A 25,917-nucleotide genomic window follows, 5' to 3' on the forward strand; every position below is an offset into this window, starting at 1 on the left:
AATATACATAGTATAGTTAAAGACATAATTTTTTTTACAATTTTATATGTTTTAACATTAATTTATATATTTTAAACCTTTAGTTTTTTGAGAAAAAAAAAAATATAATTTTAATAGAAAAACAGTTTGGTTTAAAATATAGAACAAAAAATAATCTATTTTGTTTTTTTTATTTTTGTATGTCTTTAAATTCTATAAAATTTACATATAATATTGTTATATAATTATTTATTTTTTATTTTATAAAATCAAATTTTAGTTTAAAAATATGTGCGTTCATTTTATTCTGATTTAATCGACAAAAATATAAATTTGTCACTTACATTTTGTTTTATTATTTATTATTACTTTATATTTATGTTAATAATTTTTCTTAAAAGTATAATAATACATTTATCACAAAATAAATATTTTTTAATTCAAAAAAATTAACTAAATAATTAATAATAAATTGTATGCATTCTAAGGTAAACTACGCACATGACCTCTCTGAGAGTTAGGTTTAAAATGTAAAAAAAAATAAACGAAAAACTTGATAGCAATTAAAATTCTTGACGTTACTTCTAAAAAAAAATTATAGCTCTTGCTCTGTAATACGAAACCTTTTAAAATCAACGCCAAGGTATTAGGAGAACTAAAAAGAAGTCACCTTGTGAGAAATACCATCTCAATTTAACTATCAAGCTGAAAGTCGAGACAGACAGCTGGTACTATTTTAAAAATTAAAAAAAAAACACCAAAGTTTCTTATAAAGATGATAACATATTGAACACAATCAAATAAAAAAATGGTTAAAAAATGATGATGAATATAATTTCCCACGCATTAAAATATTAAAACGAGTGTACTTCGATCCCAGCAACAATTGAACGATTTTGCCAAAGTAAATAAAACAAACAATTTTTTCCACAGGTACATACATGTGTTTAACTTAGGCTGAGTTCATAAACACATCAAAAATTTGCATCAAAAATATTTCTGGTGCGAACGTAATGCTTTATAAGTAAGGTGGTATTTTCTTTCCATACAGAAGTTGTGCTCTAAAAGCAGTGATGCGTTTATGAATTCATCCTTATTTGGCCAACTGAAAGGCTTAACCAGAAAAAAAAAAACTATTTCAAAAAAAAGTTCCACATACGCCACAGTGCACTTGAAAATTAAAAAAAAAAATCTTTAACTAATGGCCATGCCAAAAATGGAACTCAGATTTATTTATTTTTTAATGTTTTTTTTTTGTCCGAGCTACCGTTTCCTCTCTACAACGCTAGTTTGAATATTATCTGGAGGAATAATAGATGTTTGTGAAAAAAAAATCAGAAATCAAACAAACAATCAGAAATCAAGAGTGGTGTGAACAAGAAATTACATGTGAACAATTAAATATATTTTGATTATTCCGTATGAACATCACTTGATTCGCTTTGCAGTAAGAGCATGAGGCAACACCGTTTACCCACTGCTTAACGAATTTTAAAGTAACCAAAACTACTATTTCTGCTGGGCTCACTCAATTTCAATTGAAGGGAAACATTGCTTTACATATTTTAACGCGAAGAATTTGGGAAAAAAATAAAACCTATACAAATCGTCGGCGTAAAGCAAAATTGTTCTAAGTCCTTAAGAAATCCTATGTACTTAAAACAATTTTGCTTTACGCCGACACAAAATGTCTTCAAGAAAACCACTAAACTCTAAAAAATTTATAAAACTAATTTATAATATGATTTTTTTAATTCTTATGTACAAGTTATAGTTCTTGTTTTTTTTTTTTTAGTTTAAACTAAATTCGATGAATATTTTATTTTGCTTGCCTTTCCTCAGAATGGCGGTAAATAGTGAAAACATTGTTTTTGTTTATAAAAGAATCAAGTTGATTTAATTCAACTAGTAAAATAATTTCGATAGAGAAAGATTTAAAGTTTTCTTTGCATTTTTTTTTTTGTTTAACAAGAAAAGTTTTGTATTATTTTTGTATTCTATGTATTTATTATGTATGTATTTATGTATATATAAACATTGATCTTTGTTTTTTTGTTTGTATGTATGTTTTAGTTGTATATATATATATTTTTTATATAAATTTTAACATTTAACATTAAATGCATTAAATATTTGTTTTATATTATTTTTTGTCTATTTATTATTACCTACTTGTTATATAATATTTCTTATATTGTTTTTTTTTTTTTACTATGAACAATTCCGTTTGCACTTTATTAACTTTTTAAAAAATTTTGATTTTAAAAAAATATTTTGTCATTTCTAAAATAACAAGAAAATTATTAGTTTTTTTGTTCTTGTAGATTTGAATAAATTAAAAAATTGTGCTCAAAAATACAAAACATTTTAAAAAACAAAATAAAACACAAGTAGTACAAAAAAAAATATTTATAATTATTATAGTTTAAAAAAAAAGTTCGGTGCAGTGCTTTAAAGTTTTATAAAAATAATCTCGTCTTAAATGACTAGATATGATGACGATTAACAGACGATACCCGCAATGCGATGTTGAATTATTTTTATTTTGAATCTAGAAAAAAAGGGAAGAAATAAAATAATAAGTTATATGTACATATGTATTTACAGTTACACAACTGCAGTTCTTAAACTAAATCGAAAAGAGAGATTTTTATAGAGTTAAGGGTTTTTTTTAGAAATGATATATTTTTCATATTTTTTTATGTTTTCGCTACCCTCTATATTAAGGCAGTACAAGTATGTACCTACTATAAAAAGAGGAGAGGGTGTAAAAGGAGATGCCGAATAGCAGATGCACATTGGTTTTGAAGTTATGAACATTAAAATGGGAGGGAAAAACTGAGGCGGGTAATGCATTCCAAATTATCGTTGTACGACTAAAGATAGAATCTCTGACGCTACGTCAGAGGTTGGTTGTGCCAGCTTACATTAACTACACCGAGTAGGAAAAAATTGATTATGGGGCAGCAAACGGTGAATAAATGGAGATAATTTCCAATTTCAAAGTCCACTGCAAAACTAACTGAGACCATATGCCCATGGTGTTGAAGTTGACAAATGAAACTGATTCTCAAAAAAAAAGAACTTAAGATTTTTCCGAAACTTAGTCAAAAAAAAAAAAAAATAAAATAAATTAAACTCGCTTAGTAAAATTAAAATACAAATAGTTTGATTTTAAATGCAATGAATCTCGGAAAAAATCATTCGCTCTTTGACATGCTCTACGCAAATGTTTTTATGAAGACCTGAGAAGAAGATATTTAGAATCAAACACTATGTACAAGAAGTTATGCCTCCTTAAAAAAGTGAAGTTTTACAAAAACCAAGCACGATCGTTAGGCCTTATTAAACATACAAAAGACTTTTAGAAAACAGCAAAGAAAATAAACGGGTCAAACGTGTCGTGATAGACGCAGCTACCTCGCTTTGCACTTCACGGGGTTATTATTCAACAAATCATGTCTCTCATTCTCATATGCAGAATCTTTGGTTTTGTGCGATATACTACTAGATTCGGATATAAGCGATGATATAATCCTAAATATAATTGATAAAGCGAACAATAAAAAAGCACCAGGTGAAGACGGTAAACCCGTATTAACAACAGCTTCAGTTCCAAATTCATTAAAAAAGTCCGTAATATTTCTAATTCATAAAAAGGGTGATTCTTATAAACCTGCAAACTATCGTCGAATTTCAATCATGAAATTCTAATGAAATTTTTTGAAAAAACTTTTTCATCTACCAAGAAACACATCAAATTATTTATTGTATTTTGAAACTAGTATGTCTAAGATATTTACTAAAAGCCCTATTCTGGGGCATGGCGTTCGGGAGAAGGGCTCCCAATCAAAAAGGAAATTTTGCACTTTTTTCGCTTTACATGGATTTTTCCTATTGCATGGATTTAGACTGGAATTTAAGTAACCTAGACTCACTTAAAGAACAACTTTTTGCCTTATAGTCCAGTGCATTTAGGATGTTCATATATGGACGACCCAGCAGTTTGTACCACCCCCAAATATTTTTTGCTCATTCGGTAGATTGGCTGAATATCATTACCCTGATTTTTCGCACTCGTGAAATTCACCTTTCGGCCGCCATCTTGGATTTTAGTTTTTGTTGAATATCTCGATTTCTATTTATCCTACATAAAAGTTGTGTATACAAAAAACGTAGGCAATTAAATTTCGCGTCTTTTATATTAAGAACAATTTTTCGATATTCTGAATATTAAAAAAGTTACAAGCCAAAAAAGTAAAAAAAAAATGAACAAAATGACAATTTTAAAGTTTTGAGCACTTTTTATCAAAATTATGAAAAAACGTTTCGAGAAAGGATTATTCACCTTAAAATTCTCTATATCTCTGCTTTACAACTTTTTTTTCTATCTCTATTAATACAAAAGTTATTAATACTTTTTTTGTTAAAAATGCTCTTTTTTGTTTGTGTTTTTTATCTTTACTTTTTTCTTAAATTTTTTTTTACCAAATCTTGAATTTTAAATGATTAGTGAGTATTTTATAGCTTTATCTTACAAGAGAAAATTCGGGATCTGCAATTGTTTTATATTTAAGTCTCTTTATTTCGTAAAAAAGAGGTATTTTTTAACAAAAAAGTATTAATAACTTTTGTATTTATAGAGATAGAAAAAAAAGTTGTAGAACAGAGTTATAGAGAATTTTAAGGTGAATAATCTTTTCTCGGAACGTTTTTTCATAATTTTGATAAAAAGTGCTCAAAACTTTAAAATTGTCATTTTTTTCGGTTTTTTTTTTACTTTTTTGGCTTGTAACTTTTTTAATATTCAGAATATCGAAAAATTGTTCTTAATATAAAAGACGCGAAATTTAATTGCCTACGTTTCTTGTATACACAACTTTTGTGTAGGATAAATAGAAATCGAGATATTCAACAAAAACTAAAATCCAAGATGGCGACCGAAAGGTGAATTTCACGAGTGCGAAAAATCAGGGTAATGATATTCAGCCAGTGCTCTATCGAATGAGCAAAAAAAATTTGGGGGTGGTACAAACTGCTGGGTCAAAATATATGTAAATGCACTGGACTATTAGTACATACAAACGAAGACGTAATGCAATGATTGAAGAAGCACAACAATCACAATTAAATTATCACCTTTGCAGTAACAACTTCTTCGATGCGACCTTATAGCAATGAAGAAATATCGCTTACCTGAAGGTTAAGCCAAAGCTATCTAAAATTCATAACTATACTTAAACTATGTGACTAAATAATCTTTCAATAAAATTAATTACTTATTTACTAACTTATAAAAACAAAATTCAAATAACTTACCTTAGTACTAAATTCACAGTCCATAAGTCGATGCCATTGAAATAAAAAAAAATTATTTCAACGGTTTTTTATCGTTCGTAAAATAATTACAGTTTTTGTCAGTATCATCACGTTCGATGTTCTTCCAAGTGGCTTGTAGGTATTTTTTTTAATTTTATTTGTTATATGTTCTTAAAGTATTTTTATTATTGATTGATCGTCATTTTTTATAACAGTCAAAAAGAAATGAGCAAATCAATCGAATATTTAAACTCAAACGATTCTTCAATTGAACTCTCTGTTTCAAACTGCCAGTTTTTGTTTGTTTTTTTAAACTCTAATTTCGAGTTCAAGCATTCCATTTTTTTCTGGATTTTTTGTTTTTATATTTAAGTGTAGGTTTTTGTTTTTGTAATGATATTTAATAAATATTTTTCCAAGCATTTTAAAGCTATTTTTTGTTTTGTTTATAATCACACACACTTAACATACATTTATATATATATAAATATAAATTTCCTTTGATTTTTATTTATAAAGGAAATTACTTGTTTTTTGTATTTTTTTTATATTTCCCCGTCAATGATTCCATCTTTTTTGATAACCTTACATTGACCTATATGGCGAGTGCATTTTCAACCATTGCAACACCAAAGACGGCCCTCCGGCTTGTATCTCTTGTGGTATTGTATTCAATGGACACTTATCGATGTTTAAATACTTGAGATTTTGGCACAGAGCCAACTCATAGGGTAACTTATCTAAGCATGGATTCTGATTTAAATACAGATTCTCCAAATGCTCAAGTGATCCAATCTCCTCAGGTACAAATTGCAGGTTGTTTTCACTTATTGAAAAGTGAGTGAGTTTAGTTAGATGGCCAATTGTTCTTGGTACAACTTGAATTTGATTTGTTTGCAATACAAGTCTCTGCAATTCATGCAGCAAACCAATTTCATTTGGAATCACTTCGATGCGATTTTCTTCCAAATCAAGAATCCTCAGTTTGCGCAAATTACCAATTGTATTGGGTATCTTTTTGAGCATATTATTTGATAGAATTAAGATTTCCAAATTTTGTAAATTCATTATGTCGTCCGGCAACTTTGACAGGGAATTTGTGGCCAAATTCAATTCGACCATATTGACCCAGGTACCAACATCAAGTGGTAATGAGGTGAGAACGTTTTCTTTCATATTGAGTTTGGTGAGACCTTTGGCTCGGGAAAATAGACCGTAGGGTATTTTATCAATTTGATTGTGTTCCAAATTGATGCATGTGACATTTGTGAATTGTGCTGGGCCACCTGATGGATAGCTATGGAATGAATTACGTGATAATGTTATTGTTGTAAGAGCGTTAAGACTGGCTAAGAGTCCATCAGGCAGATTGGCAATACTGTTGCCTTCGACATTGAATTCGTCCATGAATTTGCAGTTTCTGAGAGATGCTGGAACAGCTGATAATCGGTTGTACCTAAGAAAAAAAATTTAATTAATAAATGATTTTATAAGGGAATGGTGTTCATATCATATTAATTTTAGTAAAAAGGTGTTATATTATAATTGTTTGGTTCTTAACCACATAATATCATAAGAATGCAAAAATAAATCTTGCTGTTGGAATTTGCAGTGGTGAACATGATACGAAGGATTGCGATAGCTCTGAAGTTATCAAATGTACACTAACCCAAAAAATTAAAGGAACAAAAAAAATTCTTGTAAATTTTTTTTAGTGATTTTCGATAGTATCTCAGTAAAAAATTATCGTAATTTTTCGAATGGTAATCTAGCTAAATCATTGGAACTGCTCAAAAACCAAAATTTCCCAATTTTTTTTTGTTTTAATTTTTCTCTTAAGAAAGTTGGAACATTTTTTTCTGATAAAATGATTATTATTTTATAGCTCCAAGATTCTTTTTATTTCAAACTTCTTCAATTTTTTTTTTTTTACCAAATTTTTTTCAAACAAAAATCTATACTTTTGACGTTGACTATCAATACCTTAACAACGGATCAATTTACAGAAAATTCAAGGATATATTTAAAAACTTCATTTAATTCTCTACTTTGTTAACTATGGGTAATAAGATTAAACTGAGGCTTAATTATTGAAGCTTAATAAACCTGAAACTAATCTGCAAAGTTACAGATTTATACATCAAACAGTTTGTCTGTTCTGAGGGTTTGAATTTTTGAGATGAAATAAAACACCACATTTTTGCAGTTTTAAATGACTTACTTCTAATCACTTTTTTATGAGGAAAATCAATTTTTTTTTTGATAAATATCGTTTAAATTGTAGGTAAACAAAAGAAAAACAAAAATGTTTAAAAAACTTACTTACTGACTTACTTACTTACTTCTAATCACTTTTTTATGAGGAAAATCAAATTTTTTTGATAAATATCGTTTAAATTGTAGGTAAACAAAAGAAAAACAAAAATGTTTAAAAAAAGGAAAAGTATTCAATTTTTTTTGGAAATTTTTGATTTTTCTTAGGTTTATCTAGTATCTAGAAAAACGATATTTGTCAATAAAGATGTCTTAAAAAGTGATTCATGAAACATAATTTTATAATATACATAGATCAGAAAAAATGCCTGTACGTGAATTTTTTTGGTTTTAAAATTTTTTAAATGAATGGACTCGAAATAACAAAAGTGAAATGAATAAAAACATTGCAAAAAAACCTACACTGGCCTTAAACAATTTGTATCTCAGCCAAGAGTAATATTACAAGTGTAACACAAGGAGCCAGAACGTTAATAGACTCTGTGTTAGCTGACCATACACTAGAATTAGACGTTACGGTCCGTGACGAGTGGAAAATATCTGATCATGAATCATTGAGTATAAAATTGTTTACGAACTCAGTTAAAAAAGGCGAATCAAAATCGAAAAAAATGCATAACATATAGACATGAGTTTAGGGAAAGGATTTTTATGACCTACAAAATTCAAAAAAGGCAAATAAAAGACAAAAAAGCATTTATTAAATAAAAAGAAAAAAGAGCTTGATAATTATTAATGAAAGTTAAACTACCAAAAGTTTTTTTTAAAGTTTTCAGGAAACAGCTTTTTGCGATTGTCTCTAATAGCGTTTTCGTTTGGTAATTCTTAGAACGGTCCGGGACTGTCCAGTTCGGAATTCCAAACGAACAATATTGGATACTTCTTTTTGATTCTGAAGATTGGGTTTCTTTGTATGTATTTGTGAAACGCCTGATGAAAGTTTTATTTTGGTTTATTTGTTTATAGACCAGGGTCGATAATTTTTGAAACCAAAAAAAATCATAGTAGAATGAAACCCATTGGAAAAGGAGGTGAATATGATGAAAATAAAAGGAAAAATAAATTACGGGCGAGCCGAGTTCGGGAAGTGGGTGGGTTGAGTTTTTAATGGTAAAAAATGGTATATCTCGATTTCCGGCAAAACTACAAGTCCTAAAGAAAAAAGTTGTATGACAAAGTTGAAGGTAATAAAAAGATCTACAGCTTTTGTATCAACAATTTTTTCACATAACCTCAAAATTTATGTGAAAAATTAAAAAAACCGAGTTTTTGGTTTTTTATTTTTATCTTTTTTAAAAACAAAAATTTTTCTACGAAATTTGGTGAAAACTTACCTTATTATATCCCAAATACAATGTAATTTATTTAATTTAAAATATTTATTTTTTAACCTTTTTTTTGACTTAATACCAAAAAAACACCCTAATTTTCAATCGAAAATTCACGTGTCAAAATATTAGCTTTTTTCAGAAAATCGGTGGGTATTTTGTTCGTTAAAATCTCTACTTTCCAATAGTGTAAACAAAAATTTACATTAGTATACCATAGTACATGTTCTCGCTAAAAGCAAAAAGCTTGAATTCGAAAATTTTTTTATCATTATTTAAAATTTTAGACTATTTATTAAAATTTACACTTTAATTACTCAAAAACCGTAACATTAATCAATATTACATGAAATCCTACGTTTTTTGAGTAATTAAAGTGTAAATTTGAATAAATAGGCCAAAATTGTAAACAATGATAAAAAAAATTTTTCGAATTATAGCTTTTTTCATTTTTTGCATTTAACTAAAACATGTTCTTTAGTATACTAATGTAAATTTTTTTTTACACCATCAGAAAATAGACATTTTAACAAACGAAATGCCCACCGACTTTTTGAAAAAAGCTGATATTTTGACACGTGAATTTTCGATTGAAAATTAGGGTGTTTTTTTTGGTATTAAGTCAAAATAAGGTGAACAAATAAATATTTTAAATCAAATGAATTACATTGTATTTTGGGCATAATAAGGTAAGTTTTCACCAAATTTCGTAGAAAAATTTTTGTTTTTGAAAAAGATAAAAATAAAAAACCAAAAACTCGGTTTTTTTAATTTTTCACATAAATTTTGAGGTTATGTGAAAAAATTGTTGATACAAAAGTTGTAGATCTTTTTATTACCTACAACTTTGTCATACAACTTTTTTCTATAGGACTTGTAGTTTTGCCGGAAATCAAGATATACCATTTTTTACCATTAAAAACTCAACCCACCCACTTCCCGAACTCGGCTCGCCCGTAATTTATTTTTCCTTTAATTTTCATCATATTCACCGCCTTTTCCAATGGGTTTCATCCTACTATGATTTTTTTGTACTTTTTAATGTTTTTGAAGGCATCGGCAATGGTCTATTATTCCATAAAAAGTTATCGTTTTTTTTGTTTTCTTTACTTTATTTCAATATAATTTAAAGTTTGGAATAGTAAAAAATCTCAATAATTAGAAATGAAGAACAAACAATAACATTGCATTACTTTAACGCCTTAGGTGTGAATATGTGTGCGTGATTCTCGTTTTGATTCTGCCTCGAAATTCGGAATCGATTTTCTCTTCTTTTCAGAATTATAACTGTCATTGAATGAATTCCGGAGAGTCCCGGACGACAAAACGAAAACGCTATAAGAAGCGTCTTAAATGAGTTGAAAGTCCTCTCTACTTGAGCAGAAACGAGTAGACCCGATTTAAAACTGTCGAAGTTATTCACTTTAATGTTTTTGGGAAGTCTAGAGTTGTTGATGACGTCAATAATTACAGAATTTATTTGTTCAACTAATTTTAGTCCCCTGATTGAAGTTGAAAACAGTAGTGAATTTTTAAAAATTAATTTTCGTTGATACCCTTAAAAATGGGGAATACTTGCCCAATCGGTGTTCTTTGACAAAAAATAAAATTACAGTCGGATTTTCGAAAATGGAAGAGAAAAAAAATACATCTTTCTATTGCAAATAATTCAGCAGCCAGACCTCCAAGAAACTTTTGGTTTTCAGCTATGAAATGAGCTTAAAGAGACCTTACTTTTGATGTCTCACTCGATGGATTTGGAGGAAATTTTTGAAAATGCATTTTTTTAACCTTAATTTTTTCTCGAAAATCCGAAAAAAAATATATTTGTAATTTTTTACAGAAATCGATTGGCCTGTTTATTGCGAACTCGTATCTGTAAACTAAAACTTGTTTCGAGACTTTGATCCGAAAATATCTGCTTCCGCATGAAAAAAAAAAATCGATTGCAAATAATTCAGCAGCCACACCTCCAAGAAACTTTTGGTTTTTAGCTATGAAAAGAGCTTAAAGAGACCATTCTTTTGATGTCTCACTCGGTGGATTTGGAGGAAATTTTTGAAAATGTATTTTTTTTAAGACAAGGGGTTAACCTTGATTTTTTCTCGAAAATCCGAAAAAAAAAATATATTTGTAATTTTTTACATAAATCGATAGGCCTGTTTATTGTGAACTCGTATCTGTAAACTAAAACTTGTTTCGAGACTTTGATCCGAAAATATTTGCTTCCGCATGTAAGAAAAAAAAAGTTCGATTGCAAATAATAATTCATGAACTAGACATCGAAGAAACTTTTGGTTTTCAGCTATGAAAAGAGCTTAAAGAGACCTTTCTTTTGATGTCTCACTCGATGGATTTGGAGGAAATTTTAGAAAATGTATTTTTTTTACACATGGGGTTACCTTGATTTTTTCTCGAAAATCCGAAAAAAGATAATTTTTTAATTTTTTTTTTACAGAAAGAGATAGGATCGGATAGTTAAATATTGAACAGAGACAATTATTTTTAAAATCAAAAATGATAATATAATTTTAAGTATTATTTAAGTATTACATATTATTGTTAAGAGTTTTTTTTAACTAATAAATAAAATTTGAAAAAAAAATCTTACCTCAAACCTAAACGAACCAAGTTCTTCAAATTTCCAATACTCTCAGGAACATCTAACAGCTCATTGTGTTGCAAATCCAAAGCATTCAGATTAACACAATTACCAATTTCATCGGGTAAATGCTCCAAATGATTATGTGAAACATCAAGTGTTGTCAAATTCACCAAATAACCAATCGATGAACTCAGTTCACGAATTTTATTCTCCCTCAGACTCAACATGGTGAGGTTTGTCAGATTCTTGACACCATTGCCAACGCATGGAATACGATTGAATCGTAAATATAACGTTGTTAGAGATCTCAACTGATATAGAACTTCAGGAACTTCGGCCAATTTGTTATGTCTTAAATCCAACACTCGCAATTGAGTGAGATTTCTTAGTGAATGTGGTAGAGTGGTTAAGGAATTCTCATTTAAAGCAAGTGTCTTTAAATTAACCAAAGCACCAATTTCAGCTGGAAGAGCTATTATTCGGTTACTGTACAAATAGAGTTCAGTCAAATGAGTACATTCCTTAATGGTTGATGGGATGACTGCAATTGATGACTTGCTCAAGTCCAAACGTTTAATGCCTTCATCACGGCAACGCTGTAAGGCTTTGATAACATCCTGATCGGCTGGTATTGGTTTGCCTTTTTTTGTTGTTGGTTTTGGTTTATTCGATTCGGGATGCTTGACTGTGACTACTTTGGGGCGATTTTCTGGTGGCATTTCGTTACAATTGTTGGTACTGCCTTGACCACCGGCACTACAAATACCCAAGACGCCAGCTGCTCCACCACCACCGCCGCTGTTTGTGTTTGTTCCAATCGATGAACACAAGTTCATACTTTCTCTTAGAAATCTTTGGAGTCTCTCTGCGTAGCTGGACGCAACTTTCAATGCAGATAATACACAAATATTTTTTAATATGAACATGTAGTGCAAAGCGAATGGTTTGAAAAGTTTTTTTTTTGTTGGCTTGCTTTGTTTAATTGTTGCAAGTCTTTTTAGGTCTTCAGTTATTTGGTTACTATTTGATTCAACTGAAAATAAAAAAATATATATCGTTATTTACTATAGAAGCAGAAAATTAAAGATTAAATTCAATGACTTTGCAATGAATCAAAATTTTTTGAACAAAGAAACAAATTCTGATTCATAAATATGATATTTCTTAAATTCAAGATAAAGATAAGTTTCAATGAATATGACGAAGAAAAAATTGGGATTTTCCATTATCCAAAAATAAATAATTCGTCTTGGAAATGTGATCGAACGAGAATGCCACATACGTTGAAGATACATTTGAGTATGTTAAATTTACGCTGAAAATCAATAAATTTGAGAAATCGATTAAATTTTTTACAATTTTTGTTTTTTAGCATGACTTTATAGCTAAGACTTATTACGATTTATAAACCATTATCAGTTTATCATATATACTACAAGCAATACTAAAAGCAAAAAGACTCAACGAGGATACATTTTCTTTTAACTTGTCAAAATTATAAAGAAATATTACATGATCCAATTGTAGACAAACAGTTGCCCGACTTTTCTCAAACTATTTGCTTAAGTCGTTTACGAAATCAGAAATCAAGAAAACGGTTATTTAATAATAGGTATTGTTAATAACTTCTAAAAGAATATGTTTTAATCAAATTCGTGAGAGCTGTTTCTAAAATTTTAATTTTATTTTAAATGATTTGAAACTGTACAATCTTTAATTCAACTTTTAACATGCTTAAAAGTTTTGAAATTTAGCTGGGTTCTTTACTCTTCCATATGTTGCTCATTATTCGAAAAAACGTTTCCAAGTGAAATTTTTCAACCTGACAAACCCAAGTTGGAACTAAATAATTTGCGAAAATTTTTAAAAACAAATAAAGTCTAGCCTAGAGGCGAAACGTAAGTTTTCATACAAAACCAACTCAACGAAATAGAAAATTTTGATTTTCGTTGCACATTACGCATCTTAACCAACGAAATTCTTACCTGTACTGGAATATTTGCAGAGTTTTCAATAGTTTGTCACTCACATTTAATTGTTCTGGTAATTTTTCTTGCTGCAAAAGAGTTTTTTGACTTTGGAGACTTTGAAAAATGTTCGCTTTACTTCAGCAGCGTACTAGGCTTAATGCTTTTATCCGAAAAATTAGAAAAGCACTTTTAATCTTCCACCACTGTTTTCTTGTTTTCCGTACAAAGTGTTTAAGATTTGGAATACAAAAATCAGAGAATTTGCAAATACGGGAAAAATAAAAAAATACGGGGCACTTATACGTCCCGGGTTTCCTAAATAAAAACCCGGGACAAACTGTAGAAATACGGGTCAGTCCCGGGTAAACCGGGACGGATGGTCACCGTAATTATAGCAGTTGTTAGTACTCAAATAGGCACAAATTGATTTTTTCACACAAGTCCTAAGCCGTAGTACTGTTAAATTGGTACCGAGTATTAGTTAGGTCTTGCGACATTAATGCTTGAATCATAATAAAGGAAATCTTTCTTTTTAAAAAATATTGAAGAAATTTTTAGTTTTGATTGAAATAAAAAACCAGTGCGTTTTTATCGATTGTAATGATTTATAAGACTTTTACCATTTAGGTGATAATAAAAATGAACAACGATTTTTTGCGTGAGCGACAAATATGTTCGTCTACAGGCATATTTGGCCAGTTTCATAAAAAATTGCAAGTACCATGGAGATTTTTTAAATAATAAAAACATTTTTATTGTTTAAAAGTTTAAATTTTTATATTAACATAATAACCACTCAAAGTGTAACCTTTCGAATCCAGTTTTCGAATAGACTTGAACAAAAAAAAAAGAAAAATGAACCAAAAGTTTTGGTGCAACATAAAATATCTTTGTACAAGTAAAGTGACACTCGTACATATGTACATGTCAACGAGTGGTCATAATTTACTTTTTTTTGAAACACCAAACTCTTTATTTTATTCTATTCTTTTTATTGAAATACAATGTACAATCAAATTATAACCTCGTTGATGTTAGTTAATAGATATCAACAATGTCAATAATCTCTTCTTTTTTTTTTTTTTTTTTTTTATTTTAACTATATGTCAAGAAGTTTCCAAAGTTGAACTTAGAACTAAAGACATTGCAATTTGAGTACAACAAAGCAGGGGTTTTCACTTTTCGTTTTGACCATTACTTTTGTGGCACCCTGTACATACAATTAATTCAATTCTAAGTTGGCTTGAGATCTAGTTTTCATTTTAGAATAATGCAGGTAAATGCAAATGAAATCAAACCATTCGTATTGAAAATAAGTTAAACGTATCTCAGGAAAGGATCCCCAACGTATCCGAACCGAAGCTCTTTCTAAATAATATTGACTTACTTCTGAGAAGTATCGTCTACTTTACATACGATAATATATGGGAAAAACTTAGTGGATAAAAGTCTTTAAATTAATATAATATGTAAATCAGAATTAACTCTCCACTTCATGATAGCAAAGAAACAACCAGGTTTGCATGTATCAATATAATGATTAGTTGCTTTTTGTTTAATATTTTTTGTTATCTATTATCCTACCTACACAGTTCCTTTTGTATATGATCCTGTTGAACCTTTTTTCTGTTATTAACATAGTGAGTTTCTCCTCCAACAAACAAATAAACAACAACATTCATCATCGAACCTTTTTGGTTTTTAATTTTATATTATCGATATGTTGCACTCTTTTTACATGAATGAAGGTCATCCATCCCACATGGTATTTTTTTTTTTATTCTCGTCTTCTTCAATGTAGATAGAGTGTTTATTGTTCTGCGCATTGTTTTCCATTGCAATTTTATGGATATGATGATGATGATGATGAAGGATATACAAGGAACGGAATGTTCTTTTTTTTTCATTCGTTTTTAGTTTGTGCTCTTAAACAACAAATATAGATACATAGGATAGGTACTACCTTGTACATAAAAAAAAAGTAAGTGAATCCATTGGAAAAGCATTAATTTATGCACAAATTCAAGGGTTATCATGTTGAGAGGGGAGGAAAGGGGGGCTGAAGGTTGGGTTGATAATGGAAGAAAATAATACATACATGGAGAGACATAGGCAAGGTACATCATCACAAAAGGATGTCACCACCCAGAGAGTGTGATTACTTTAGTGCCTTTTATTTTAAAGTAGGCGACATTATCATCATCCTTATTGCAAATTACGTGTTTTTTACTTGCGATATATGTAAGTACTATAGGGTAAGTTTAGCATTCGTGAAAAAAATCGAACTCGAGTTAACATTACGATGATGGAGAATTCTAAAAAAGTGAGTCTTGGTTGTTAGCTGTTTTTGGTAAATCCCTAGAGGAGAAATTCAAATTTAATTTTTAAGACCAAAACTAACGGTACCTGCCATATAACGGAAAAGATGGTTTATTGACCAACTTAGACTTTATAATCGAAAAAGTGGAGAACAAGATTTTACTCTTCTCCACTTTTTCGATTGGAAATAGAAAAGTAAATTTTTTCAAAAACGGCTCTTACGATTTTGATTAAAATTTTTATGTGTAATGTTATAAAGAAGACACAACTTTTGAAATAAAAAAAAATATTTTTTGCAACGTAATTAACGGTACCTGCCATAGATTTTTTTTTTGTTTCTGAATATCTCTTACCGACTACTTACCCGATTTCAACAAAAATTTTTATGCAAAAGCGTTTAAGTAAACGTAATATTCAAATTTTAAAAAATTTTCAAAAAACACATTTTTGGATATTTAAAAAATATATTAGTTTTTTTTTTTTTTTGAAAAATCAACTTTTTGAATTTTGAAATTTCGTTTTTACGTGTAAAGTTGGCATACCAACTTTTTTTTTGAAAAATGTTGGAAATTTATATAAAAAATTAATTTTTTAAAAAACGGCTCTAAAGATTTTCAAATTTTTGACGTGATAACTTCTTATGAATCGATGAACCATGGTAGCATTCACGAAAAAGTGACGCCATTTTTTCCCGTTTTGCCTGAAATTTTTAGAAGTGTGGCATAAATTTCAATTAGAAATTAAAAATAAACCAATAGAGATACTATAGCTTATTTGAAAGGTAATAACCTAAAGGTGAATATTAATAAAGGATTTTTAAAAATTCAATCATTAAATAGGGTAAATAGGGGTAAACAAAATTCCAAAAAAGTGGCTATTTTAAAGGTATTGAAAAAATTCTAGAAAATTTCAAAACCAAGTTATGAACGGTTTTTTTTAACTAAAATATGTGGTTGACAAAGTGGTGATTATAGGTAAGGGATTTTTTTTTTTTGACAATTTGAAAAATGCCATTCGAAAGATAAAGAAAAAAAGATAGGGGATTTTTTCTAATATGAATTTTTGAAAAACACCTACTTTTTTAGGGGTATTTTTAGGTTTTTTTTTATTTTAAGCAATTTTTTGGAGCTTTCAAAACATCTGAAACTTATAGGACATATAAGTTTGGCCATGCACATCCATTTGCAAAAAATTTGAATTTTTAATTGATTTTTGACTGAATAACAGGAAAAACAAGTTTTTTTTGCCCCAAGTTTTTTGGCTGTCTTTAACAGTTTTTTTAAATTTTTTATCTTGTTTGTTTATTGATAAATAAAATTATACTGTAGATAGCTAATAGGCAGGACTATAACTTGTATAAAATTTCAATCAAATTCGTATTCACACAAAGTTATTCCGTTTTTCTACAAAATATACAGATAAAATAAAAACGTCACAAAGTGTATTAAATAAAAACAGTTTTTAAAATATTTTTGTGTAATTCAACGTGTTTTTTTTCTACACAAATTATGGAAAACAAAAATGTAAATTATGACAGAAAGCTATGCTCGCATGTGTTCATTATGGCTTCTACTTATTTTTTCAGAAACAGGACGAAGCAGTTCGTTCGATTTTGACATAAGCCTATGCGAGTTCCAGCTCATGCCTATTATAGTTGGGCCTTTAAGCTTAAGTACTATACTATAAGATGGTATTATTTTTTTAGTTTTTAACAAGAAAGTTGACAAAAAATAATTTAATTTTTTGTTTTTTTTTTTATCAAAAACACACAACCTGTTTTCTTATGACGTTATCACGTAAAATTATCGTCTGTAAACCGACTTTACAGACGATCACTTTTTTTTTTTTTGTCGTTTGTAATAAGTGTGCGCACTTTGAATTTGAAGAAATATTACAAGCAAAATATAGAATGTACATCAAAAAAGTAAATTGACTATTAGAGATATGTATATGTTTTGACTTCTTAAATTTAATTAAAAATTAACTAAAATTTATAAAATTAATTATGTTTTTCTAAGAAAACCAAAAAAATAGTCATATTGTGCACACTTGTTCCATTGAAGGGGTAAGTGTGCGCAGGTCCTTTTGCTTAGTAATCTAACGGCCAATTTCTTCACAGAGTCCTAGCGTTAGCACCGGACCTAGTCCTAAAGTTAGTACTCAAATCGGTATCAACTCATTTCTTCACTCAAGTACTAAGCCCTAGAACTGTCAATTTAGGATCGAGTACTAGTTAGGACTTGGTCCTAGCTAGGTCCTCAAAATTAGGTAGTACCTGGTTATTATACCAATCGTTAGTACTCAAATTGGTACCAAGTGATTTCTTCACAAAAGTACTAAGCCTTAGGACTGTCAAATTGGTACCGAGTATTAGTTAGGACTCGGTATAAGTTAGGACCTAAAAATCGGTAGTCTAGCGGTTAGTACGTAGGGGAAGGTGGCGGACAGTGAGACACCTTTTTTTCAAATAGGTCTATCTCTGAATTCTCTCGGGCCATCGTAACGAAACTTTGAATATATGTTAGGGCATATTTTATCTTAATCTTGTAGAAGAAATTTTGATGAAATAATTCATGAGTGCATCACACCAAACTGAAATGTAAAAAAAGTCAAACTGTCTCACTGTTTGCGAGGGGTGCGATCAGTGAGACAGTGTAAGGCGAACAGTGAGACGAAGAAAAAAAAACCCAAAAGAAACAGATTAAAATTGGTTAATAAGTAGTTATTTGTATTTTATTAAATAAATAAATAAACATAAATATATTTCTTCAAAAAAATAACACAAAATAACGAAACAAAAAAGAGTAAAAACTAAATATAAGATCACATTTGAGATCAATTTTAAATTCATAGATTTGTTATCGAATAAAATAAAAATCACTTAAGGCTGCTTTCCTTAGATCTGGAAGTCAACATCAAAGGCTACGGATCCCTTTTGGCAGCTTGTGTGGCCACATGGAGTCGGCGTTGGCAGCACCAGCTCTATATTCTCATGTGCTACCGTTGCTATGTCTCACTGTTTACTTTTTGTGTTTTCATAAAAAAAAAATTAAAAATAAAAAAACCACTAAGAATTCTTACAGTTTTTTGTTTTATTATGGAAGCACATGTATAAAAGGCTAATATAAAAAAAATCTGAGTACTTACCTTATTTATTTAATGTTGCTTTTCAAAATTGAAAATCACTCCGAAAACTACTTCGCGGTATTTTTTTGGTGTTTATCCCCGACGGAGGTCAAAGCGCAACTGAAATTTGTGCGCAACAGAATAAGAATACGTGCGAGGATAAATATACGTTATAACAAGAAGCGACATGTCTGTGCAAGCTTTGAGAAAAGAGAAAAATGATTTGTCTCACTGTTTGCACCGTCTCACTGTCCGCCACCTTCCCCTACTTAAATAAAAGCAATGGATTTCAGTCTTTTTAAAAGATATCTGACAGATTTTTTTAATTTCTTGTTGTTTCTCTTGAAAAGTGCGTTTTTGTTGATTTAAATGATTTTTTTTTAATTTACAATTTACCTACTTGATGTAGGTACAAGTACCAAAAAAGTATAGGGACTTTCTCCGATCTTTCTAAAAGTCGGATATTAGTAAAAAAAAGAAAATAACTGGACTGCATTTTTTTTAAATTATTCTTTTTGTTAACATATATTTATTACATACATATGAAGTTACAAATGTCTATCCGAAACTGTTGCATTAAGGTTAGGGATCCGTTTATACCTCGAGTATTTAATTACACCTTTGTCGGTTTTAGTATCCTGTATCTCAGCATTTCCTACATTTACCAGATCATACAATTCAGCACTCATGAATTAATTCTTGACTGTGGCATTTTTTGATAAGCAAATCGAATTTCTTTGCCTGTTGACTTCTTGTAAAGTTTCACCACATTTTTTTTTATTGTTCAATAATCTTTTTATTATTTTTTTTTACTTTTTGCCTATATTTATTTTGCAAACTTCCCTTAAATATCAAAATTAATTCATTCAAACATCAAAATATTGTCAGAATGACAGTTAGACCAGTTTTATTCTTAGGACCGCGTTTTGAACTTAGATCAGGTCCTATAAATGTGAAGAAATGGTCAGGTCCTAACTTTTCCTTAGGACCGAGTACTAGTGCTAGGACCTGGTCTAGCTAGACCGGGTACTAAGCTGACTTAGGACTTATGTGAAGAAATTGGCCGTAAGTGAATATCTATTGTTGTTTTTTTTTTTTCAATTTTGAAAGACATTTAAAAACCAAACGGGGAGTGTAAGACCCACGCTTCCTTACGATTTTCTCATTATTTTCATCTATCCTGTACACTGTGAAATTTTAATGCATTATATGCAAGTTTATAATATTTGCAGTGAAATCCCATGCATTTGCATGCGCACACTTGCCCTCAAATTTTTGAGTACACTTACCCTAAATGCAGTTTTTTTTATTGTTTTTGATCAAATATCTTCTATATACATATATAAAAATTAAATGCTGTTCGTTAGTCTCTAAAACTCGAGAACGGCTTGACAGATTTTTGGTCTTGAATTATTGGTGGAAGTCCAGGGAAGGTTTAAAAGGTCATACCATACGCCTAGCCTTAATAATTACGGTGGTCCAACAAAAATATTTTTTTTTTAACGATTCTTTGAAATTAAGAATTTCGCATCTTATGCATCCAAATAAAATACCCATTTACAAAAAAAAACATTTTATGTTATCACCCAAATTTACCATGTCCATCATATGCATTTTGTCTAAAAACAAGCAAAAAACATCATTTAAAAAAATTCTGAACTTATTGCAAATGAACTTAGGGTATTTTTCGACGCTGGATCTTATGACACTAAAACCAAAACAATTTGACTTCGCTTAACTTTTTTTTTAAATTTGTTTCTATAAGGTAAAAACATTAGCGATTTAGTAAATTGCTTAAGCCATTTAAGTAAGTTACTAAGCCAAAAAGCATACAGATTTTTAGCTTATTAACTTACTAATTAGATTAAGCAATTTACTAAATCGTTTAAAATTTTGCGCTATTGTTATCTCCCGGTAAAGTTATTAAAATTGTCTTCCCCGAACTCTCTGCGAATTGTTCTTTAGCTAATGAAGTTTTTGGTGACAGAATGGCATTTTCAACTGCAGTCTTTTATGGGTCAATCTGCGATTTAAAGTGGAATTCTCAAAATGTGCCTGTTTTTTTTAGTGCATTTTTTCTTTTATTTGCCCATTCTTAGCAAATTTTGGGTAGTATACGTTTTTTTTGTGTTTTCTTATTTGGTAGTCAATAGTTTTGCACTTTAAATTCAGTTTTCTACAGATTGGTTTAAAAGACACATCCAAATTATAAGAACTAAAGATGCATTAATTTCAGTATTTAATTACCAATTTGCTCACTTTTTTACGATCGGAGCCTAAATAAATTCAAGAAAAATGTAAAATGCTTTACCGTACCTTATCAACATTGAAAAAGAACGTTTGTCAAAATACTTTTTCCACTCAGAAATTCGCACTGCTAACACAAAAATGGGAACACCGAAGCATAACACCACCCATATAAATGACCGTTTACTTGGATCTTTTAACTTTAACCGTTATAGATTATTCTCATCAGATCGAGAAATGTTCATTTTGTCAAAATACTTATTCCGACTATTGCATTATTTATTATCCTAATATCCTCCTTATTTACTCTTAGGTGGGACAACGTTCGCCGGGTTCGCTAGTTAATAAATAAATACTAAAAACAATAACATTTTAATTGGAACATAAAGTTTAAATAGTAACGGCCAATTTCTTCACATGAGTCCTAAGTCAGCCTAGTACCCGATCTAGCTAGACCAGGTCCTAGCACTAGTACTCGGTCCTAACAAAAAGTGAGTACCTGAGCATTTCTTCACATTTATAGGACCTGATCTAAGTTCACAACGCAGTCCTAAGAATTAATTCGTATAAAACTGGTCTAACTGTCATTTTGACAATATTTTGATGTTTTAAATATATTATTTTGATAATTCTGCAAATTAAACGAAACAAAATAGACAAAAGGCGTTTAAATTTAGTGAAATCACCATTTAGAAAATAATTTAAAAACATTATAATGACGCTAAAGAAGACCTAACAAGAAAAAATGAAAATAAAAAAAAATAAAATTCAAGTTCTATCAAGAAGTGTCACCATCAAAAATAAGATGTCATGATCTATTAACTACGAGGGTCGCCTGCCGGAAGAAGAATCATATTAGCAAATAAAAAAGATAGTTTGCGTATTAGACGCTTGTACCTTCATATATATTTCAATAAAAATAACAGTTTTTAAAAGTGCAGTCTTTTTTTGTGTGATTATCTCGGGTAGAAGTAATCGGTGCGAGTTGCGTTATTAACTTTAACTTGAAGAAGTAATAGGCGCCTACTTTTTATTAAAAACGTCTATCCACAACTTTTTTTTATTACTGGACAGATGTGGTTTTCCAATTGTGCATCAAAAATTAAATCCATTTTCTTCAAATAAAAATTACAAAATGCACAATTTCAAAAAAAATAAAATGCCAAAATCAGAATAAAAACCAAAAAAACCAAAAAATATCTATTTAAAAAGACATCAAATCTCCAAAATGCTAATTAAATTTTCGAATGAATGCAAAAAATCCAACCAAATCAAGTTTTATCGTCGCTAGACTGTCGATTTTTAGGTTCTAACTTTTAGGACGTCCTAAGCAAAAATCGGTACCAATTTGACAGTACTAGGGCTTAGAACTTGTGTGAAGAAATAACTTGGTACCGATTTGAGTACTAACGATTGGTATAATAACCAGGTACTAGCAGATTTTGAGGAGCTAGCTAGTACCGAGTCCTAATTAGTACTCGGTCCTAAATTGACAGTTCTAGGGCTTAGTACTTGAGTGAAGAAATGAGTTGATACCGATTTGAGTACCAACTTTAGGACTAGGACCGGTACTAGCGCTAGGACTTAGTGAAGAAATCGGCCGTAAGCTCAATAAAATAAAATGCACGACTGGGTCGCACGAACTTGCTCTTAGAGTTAAAGTTGCTTAAATTTTTGAGACTTTTTATATAGAAATTTGGAAAAAAAATAAAATTCCTTTAAAAAAAAATAAAATAAAATCTGAAATTAAATTGCCCTCCAAAACAAGTATGCAGTTTTTATTGATATATTAAGATGAATTTTTAGAAAAAAAAATTTTCAAAATTGTTAGAGCCGTTTTTTAAAAAACTAATTTTTTATAAATAATTTTTTGGAAAAAAAGTTTTAAAATAAAATTGGTATGCCATTCTTTAGAAATCACTAATCAACATCGAAAAACAAAATTTCAAAAAAATTCAATGTCCCGTTTTCGAAAATTTGATTTTTCAAAAAAAAATTTTCATCCAAAATCCAAAAACTATTTTTTTCAAAATCTTATTTTTGATTTATATTTAAATTATATAAATGCTTCTTCACAAAAAGTTTCGTTGAAATCGAATAAGCCGTTTCGGAGATAATCGGATTTGAAAAAAACGGTTCTATGACAGGTACCGTTAATAATGATTCTCAAAAAAAAAATTTTTTCATTGAAAGATAGACCTTAGCTTAAAACTAACATTTGAATTTTTTAAACAAAATCGTTAGAGCCGTTTTTGAGAAATTTCAATTTTACTAAAATCGGTATATGACAAGTACCGTTATTTTTGGTCCAAAAAAATTAATTCCAAAAACCCCTCTGGAGAGTCGCCAAATAACGCTACATACCAAGTTTGATATTAATCGGTCCATCCGTTTAGGCTGTAGCTCCTTATACAGACAGACAGACAGACAGACAGACAGACAGACAGACGGACTTCCGGGACCCACTTTTTTGGCATTGTCTACCATCGTAATGTCATGGAAAAATGTTATCTCAACTTTTTTTTTTTGTACGAATGCATAACTTGATATATAGTACCTATATCGCAAGTAAAAAATCGATTGCCTTCACTTTAAGTCAAAGACAGATCAGAGTGAGATCACTGTCAAAGTTTGAAAATTGTAAACAATTTTAAGGAAAATTGGCTTTTTTTTCTTTTGCTTTTTCTCGAAACATTCAAAGCAAAAGAAGCATAAATATAACGGACTTCGACGCAGATCAGATATCTAATTAATTGTGCATCAGCAGAAGTTTAAATTTGTACACTCTAGTTTCGAGCAAATAACAATGCGCACATTTACCACAAACGACTCTACTTTTCTGTGATCAAAATTATTAAAAACGGTTTTTTATTAATTATAAAAACAGATTTTTATGTATTTTTTTAGATTAACAGAAATGTTTTAGTAAAAGCTTTAAGATAAGAGTTACTTTTAACATAAGAGTAAGTAGCTGCGACCCCAGTCGTGCATTTTATTTTTATGTTGGTTTTATGAAGAATTCTGCTTGGCTAGGTACTTTAAATGCCAGCAGGTAGTTTTGGTACCAATAAAGTAAATTCAATGCAAAGGATAAGGAGAGGAAAACTATATCAAATTTCGAATTTTGAAGACAATGTCAATGAAGCCATATTAAATATCTTTCGGTCAACAAAAAAATAAGTTAAATTTCATTCAGGGTGGGCTAAAGAGTTTGTTGATTAAAAAAAGTACAAGTTCCTTCCAAAAATAAATACAATTTCTCTGAGTCACCAAAAGAAGTGATAAGCGATTGAAATTATATTTTTTTATCTACATGATTCTCGAGAGAATTAACATAAAAATTGCGATATCTCAACTTCCTACCCTTTGACAAGGGAAGGTCGGGTGGGGCAAGAATTTTTTTTTTTCTTGAATTCAGATAAATCTTTTAAAAAAAAACCTTGTAAAGGGACTGAATTCTAGTCTTTTTGTCAACCTTTTAAAAAACCTATAAAATCATAAACTTTTCTTTTATTTTATCAAATACATAAAAAATAAAATCTTGTCTCTTGGAAAAGATAGGAGAGGTAGGATTTTTTTCTGTGTAGCCTAGAGCTGAAAAAAAAAATACTTACCCCAGACAATTTAGAAGAAGGAACAATTTTTTATTTTTCTTCTTTGGGAAAAAACGATTCCTTTGCGTTTTTCACTATGTTTTTTATCTTTATTTATTCTGTATAACGAAAATACATTTTAACATTTGAATTATTATTTTTAACAATAAATTTCATATTGTTTTAATTGAAAAATGTATTTTTGCACTTTTTTTCTGTTGTGGTTTTTGAGTGAAGGAAAATTTGTGAAAATTTATTTATTTTTTTTCTCGATACTGGCAGAGCCACAGTCAAATTGAAAAATGTTGCACCTCTCGATTTCAATTCGATTTGATTTTGTGTGTGTCTGGAAAAATGAGAAAAAAAGAAAAGAATGATAAAATAGAAGAAGGAATAAGAAAAAGAACAAGAGAGATACACATAAGAATAGAATAGAACAGAGATGAGTATTTACTTCATATGTAGCAGATCTACTTCATTAATTTATTTTGATGTATCTGCTACGTAGCAACCTATTTCTACTTCGTTTAAAAAATTTTTTCTAACGAACAAAATTTCATTTAAGATGTGTCATCTTGTTTCATTTTTTGTTAAAAAAAATGCATTGTTATTGCTCTTTAGGCACTGCAAGAATTTCACATCATATACATCCAAATCAAAGACCCATCCAAGATATCAATTATTTTATGTCACCGCCCAGATCACCATAATGGCTGTGGGTCCGGTTATGCATTTTGCATAAAATAAATCAGACATCGGCTTTTAAAAAACAATCTTAGGTTATTATATGGCAGATGGCACATCTTTGCTTATAGAACTAAGACCAAGTCAATGAAAATAATTTTGTAATAAAAAACACTTTATAATTTGAAATTACAAATCATTATAGCAATCACGGGGATGGCTTTTTGAGAAAAAAAATCATATTTGTTATTTACGAGTGATGCGCTTTCAAGCCATGCAGGTCTCATTTAAATCGGTGCTGGTTTTTTTTTTTTTAATATATTTATTTTTGGGCATTCTCCTTTGTTTTATATGTACAGTATTTATCGCTTATAAGAAACACGCTTATAAGAAAACCTCGCTTACAAGAAACTCGAACAAAATCACCGTGTACTTTACCATATATTTTAATGTTGAATTATATGTTTATAAGA

At 29.3% G+C, this 25,917-nt stretch overlaps 1 protein-coding gene and 1 long non-coding RNA gene across 2 annotated transcripts; both read right to left on the minus strand.

Moving 5' to 3' along the window:
• Positions 1-1,211: 1,211 nt before the first annotated feature.
• On the minus strand, positions 1,212-5,442 carry LOC129914850 (uncharacterized). The gene is made up of 2 exons (XR_008772254.1): positions 5,299-5,442; positions 1,212-2,530 (listed from the first exon to the last, which is right to left on the minus strand). It is a non-coding gene; the product is annotated as an uncharacterized LOC129914850 (long non-coding RNA).
• Positions 5,443-5,854: 412 nt separating this feature from the next.
• On the minus strand, positions 5,855-25,150 carry LOC129914834 (leucine-rich repeat protein soc-2 homolog). Its single transcript, XM_055994258.1, has 3 exons — positions 24,782-25,150; positions 11,512-12,538; positions 5,855-6,754 (listed from the first exon to the last, which is right to left on the minus strand). Exons 2-3 carry the CDS (start codon positions 12,429-12,431, stop codon positions 5,884-5,886), a joined length of 1,791 nt encoding a protein of 596 aa, XP_055850233.1. The 5' UTR covers positions 12,432-12,538; positions 24,782-25,150; the 3' UTR covers positions 5,855-5,883.
• Between the last annotated feature and the right edge of the window lie 767 nt (positions 25,151-25,917).

This window comes from Episyrphus balteatus, chromosome 3 (assembly GCF_945859705.1).
Source record: "Episyrphus balteatus chromosome 3, idEpiBalt1.1, whole genome shotgun sequence".
Taxonomy (NCBI): Eukaryota; Metazoa; Arthropoda; class Insecta; order Diptera; family Syrphidae; genus Episyrphus; species Episyrphus balteatus.

Coding starts and splice junctions, on each gene's coding strand:
- LOC129914834 (XM_055994258.1), bottom strand. CDS start 12,431: ATGTTCATATTAAAAAATATTTGTGTATTATCTGCATTGAAAGTTGCG. Junction 6,755..11,511: donor TTGGTTCGTTTAGGTTTGAG/GTAAGATTTTTT, acceptor TTTTTTTCTTAG/GTACAACCGATTATCAGCTG.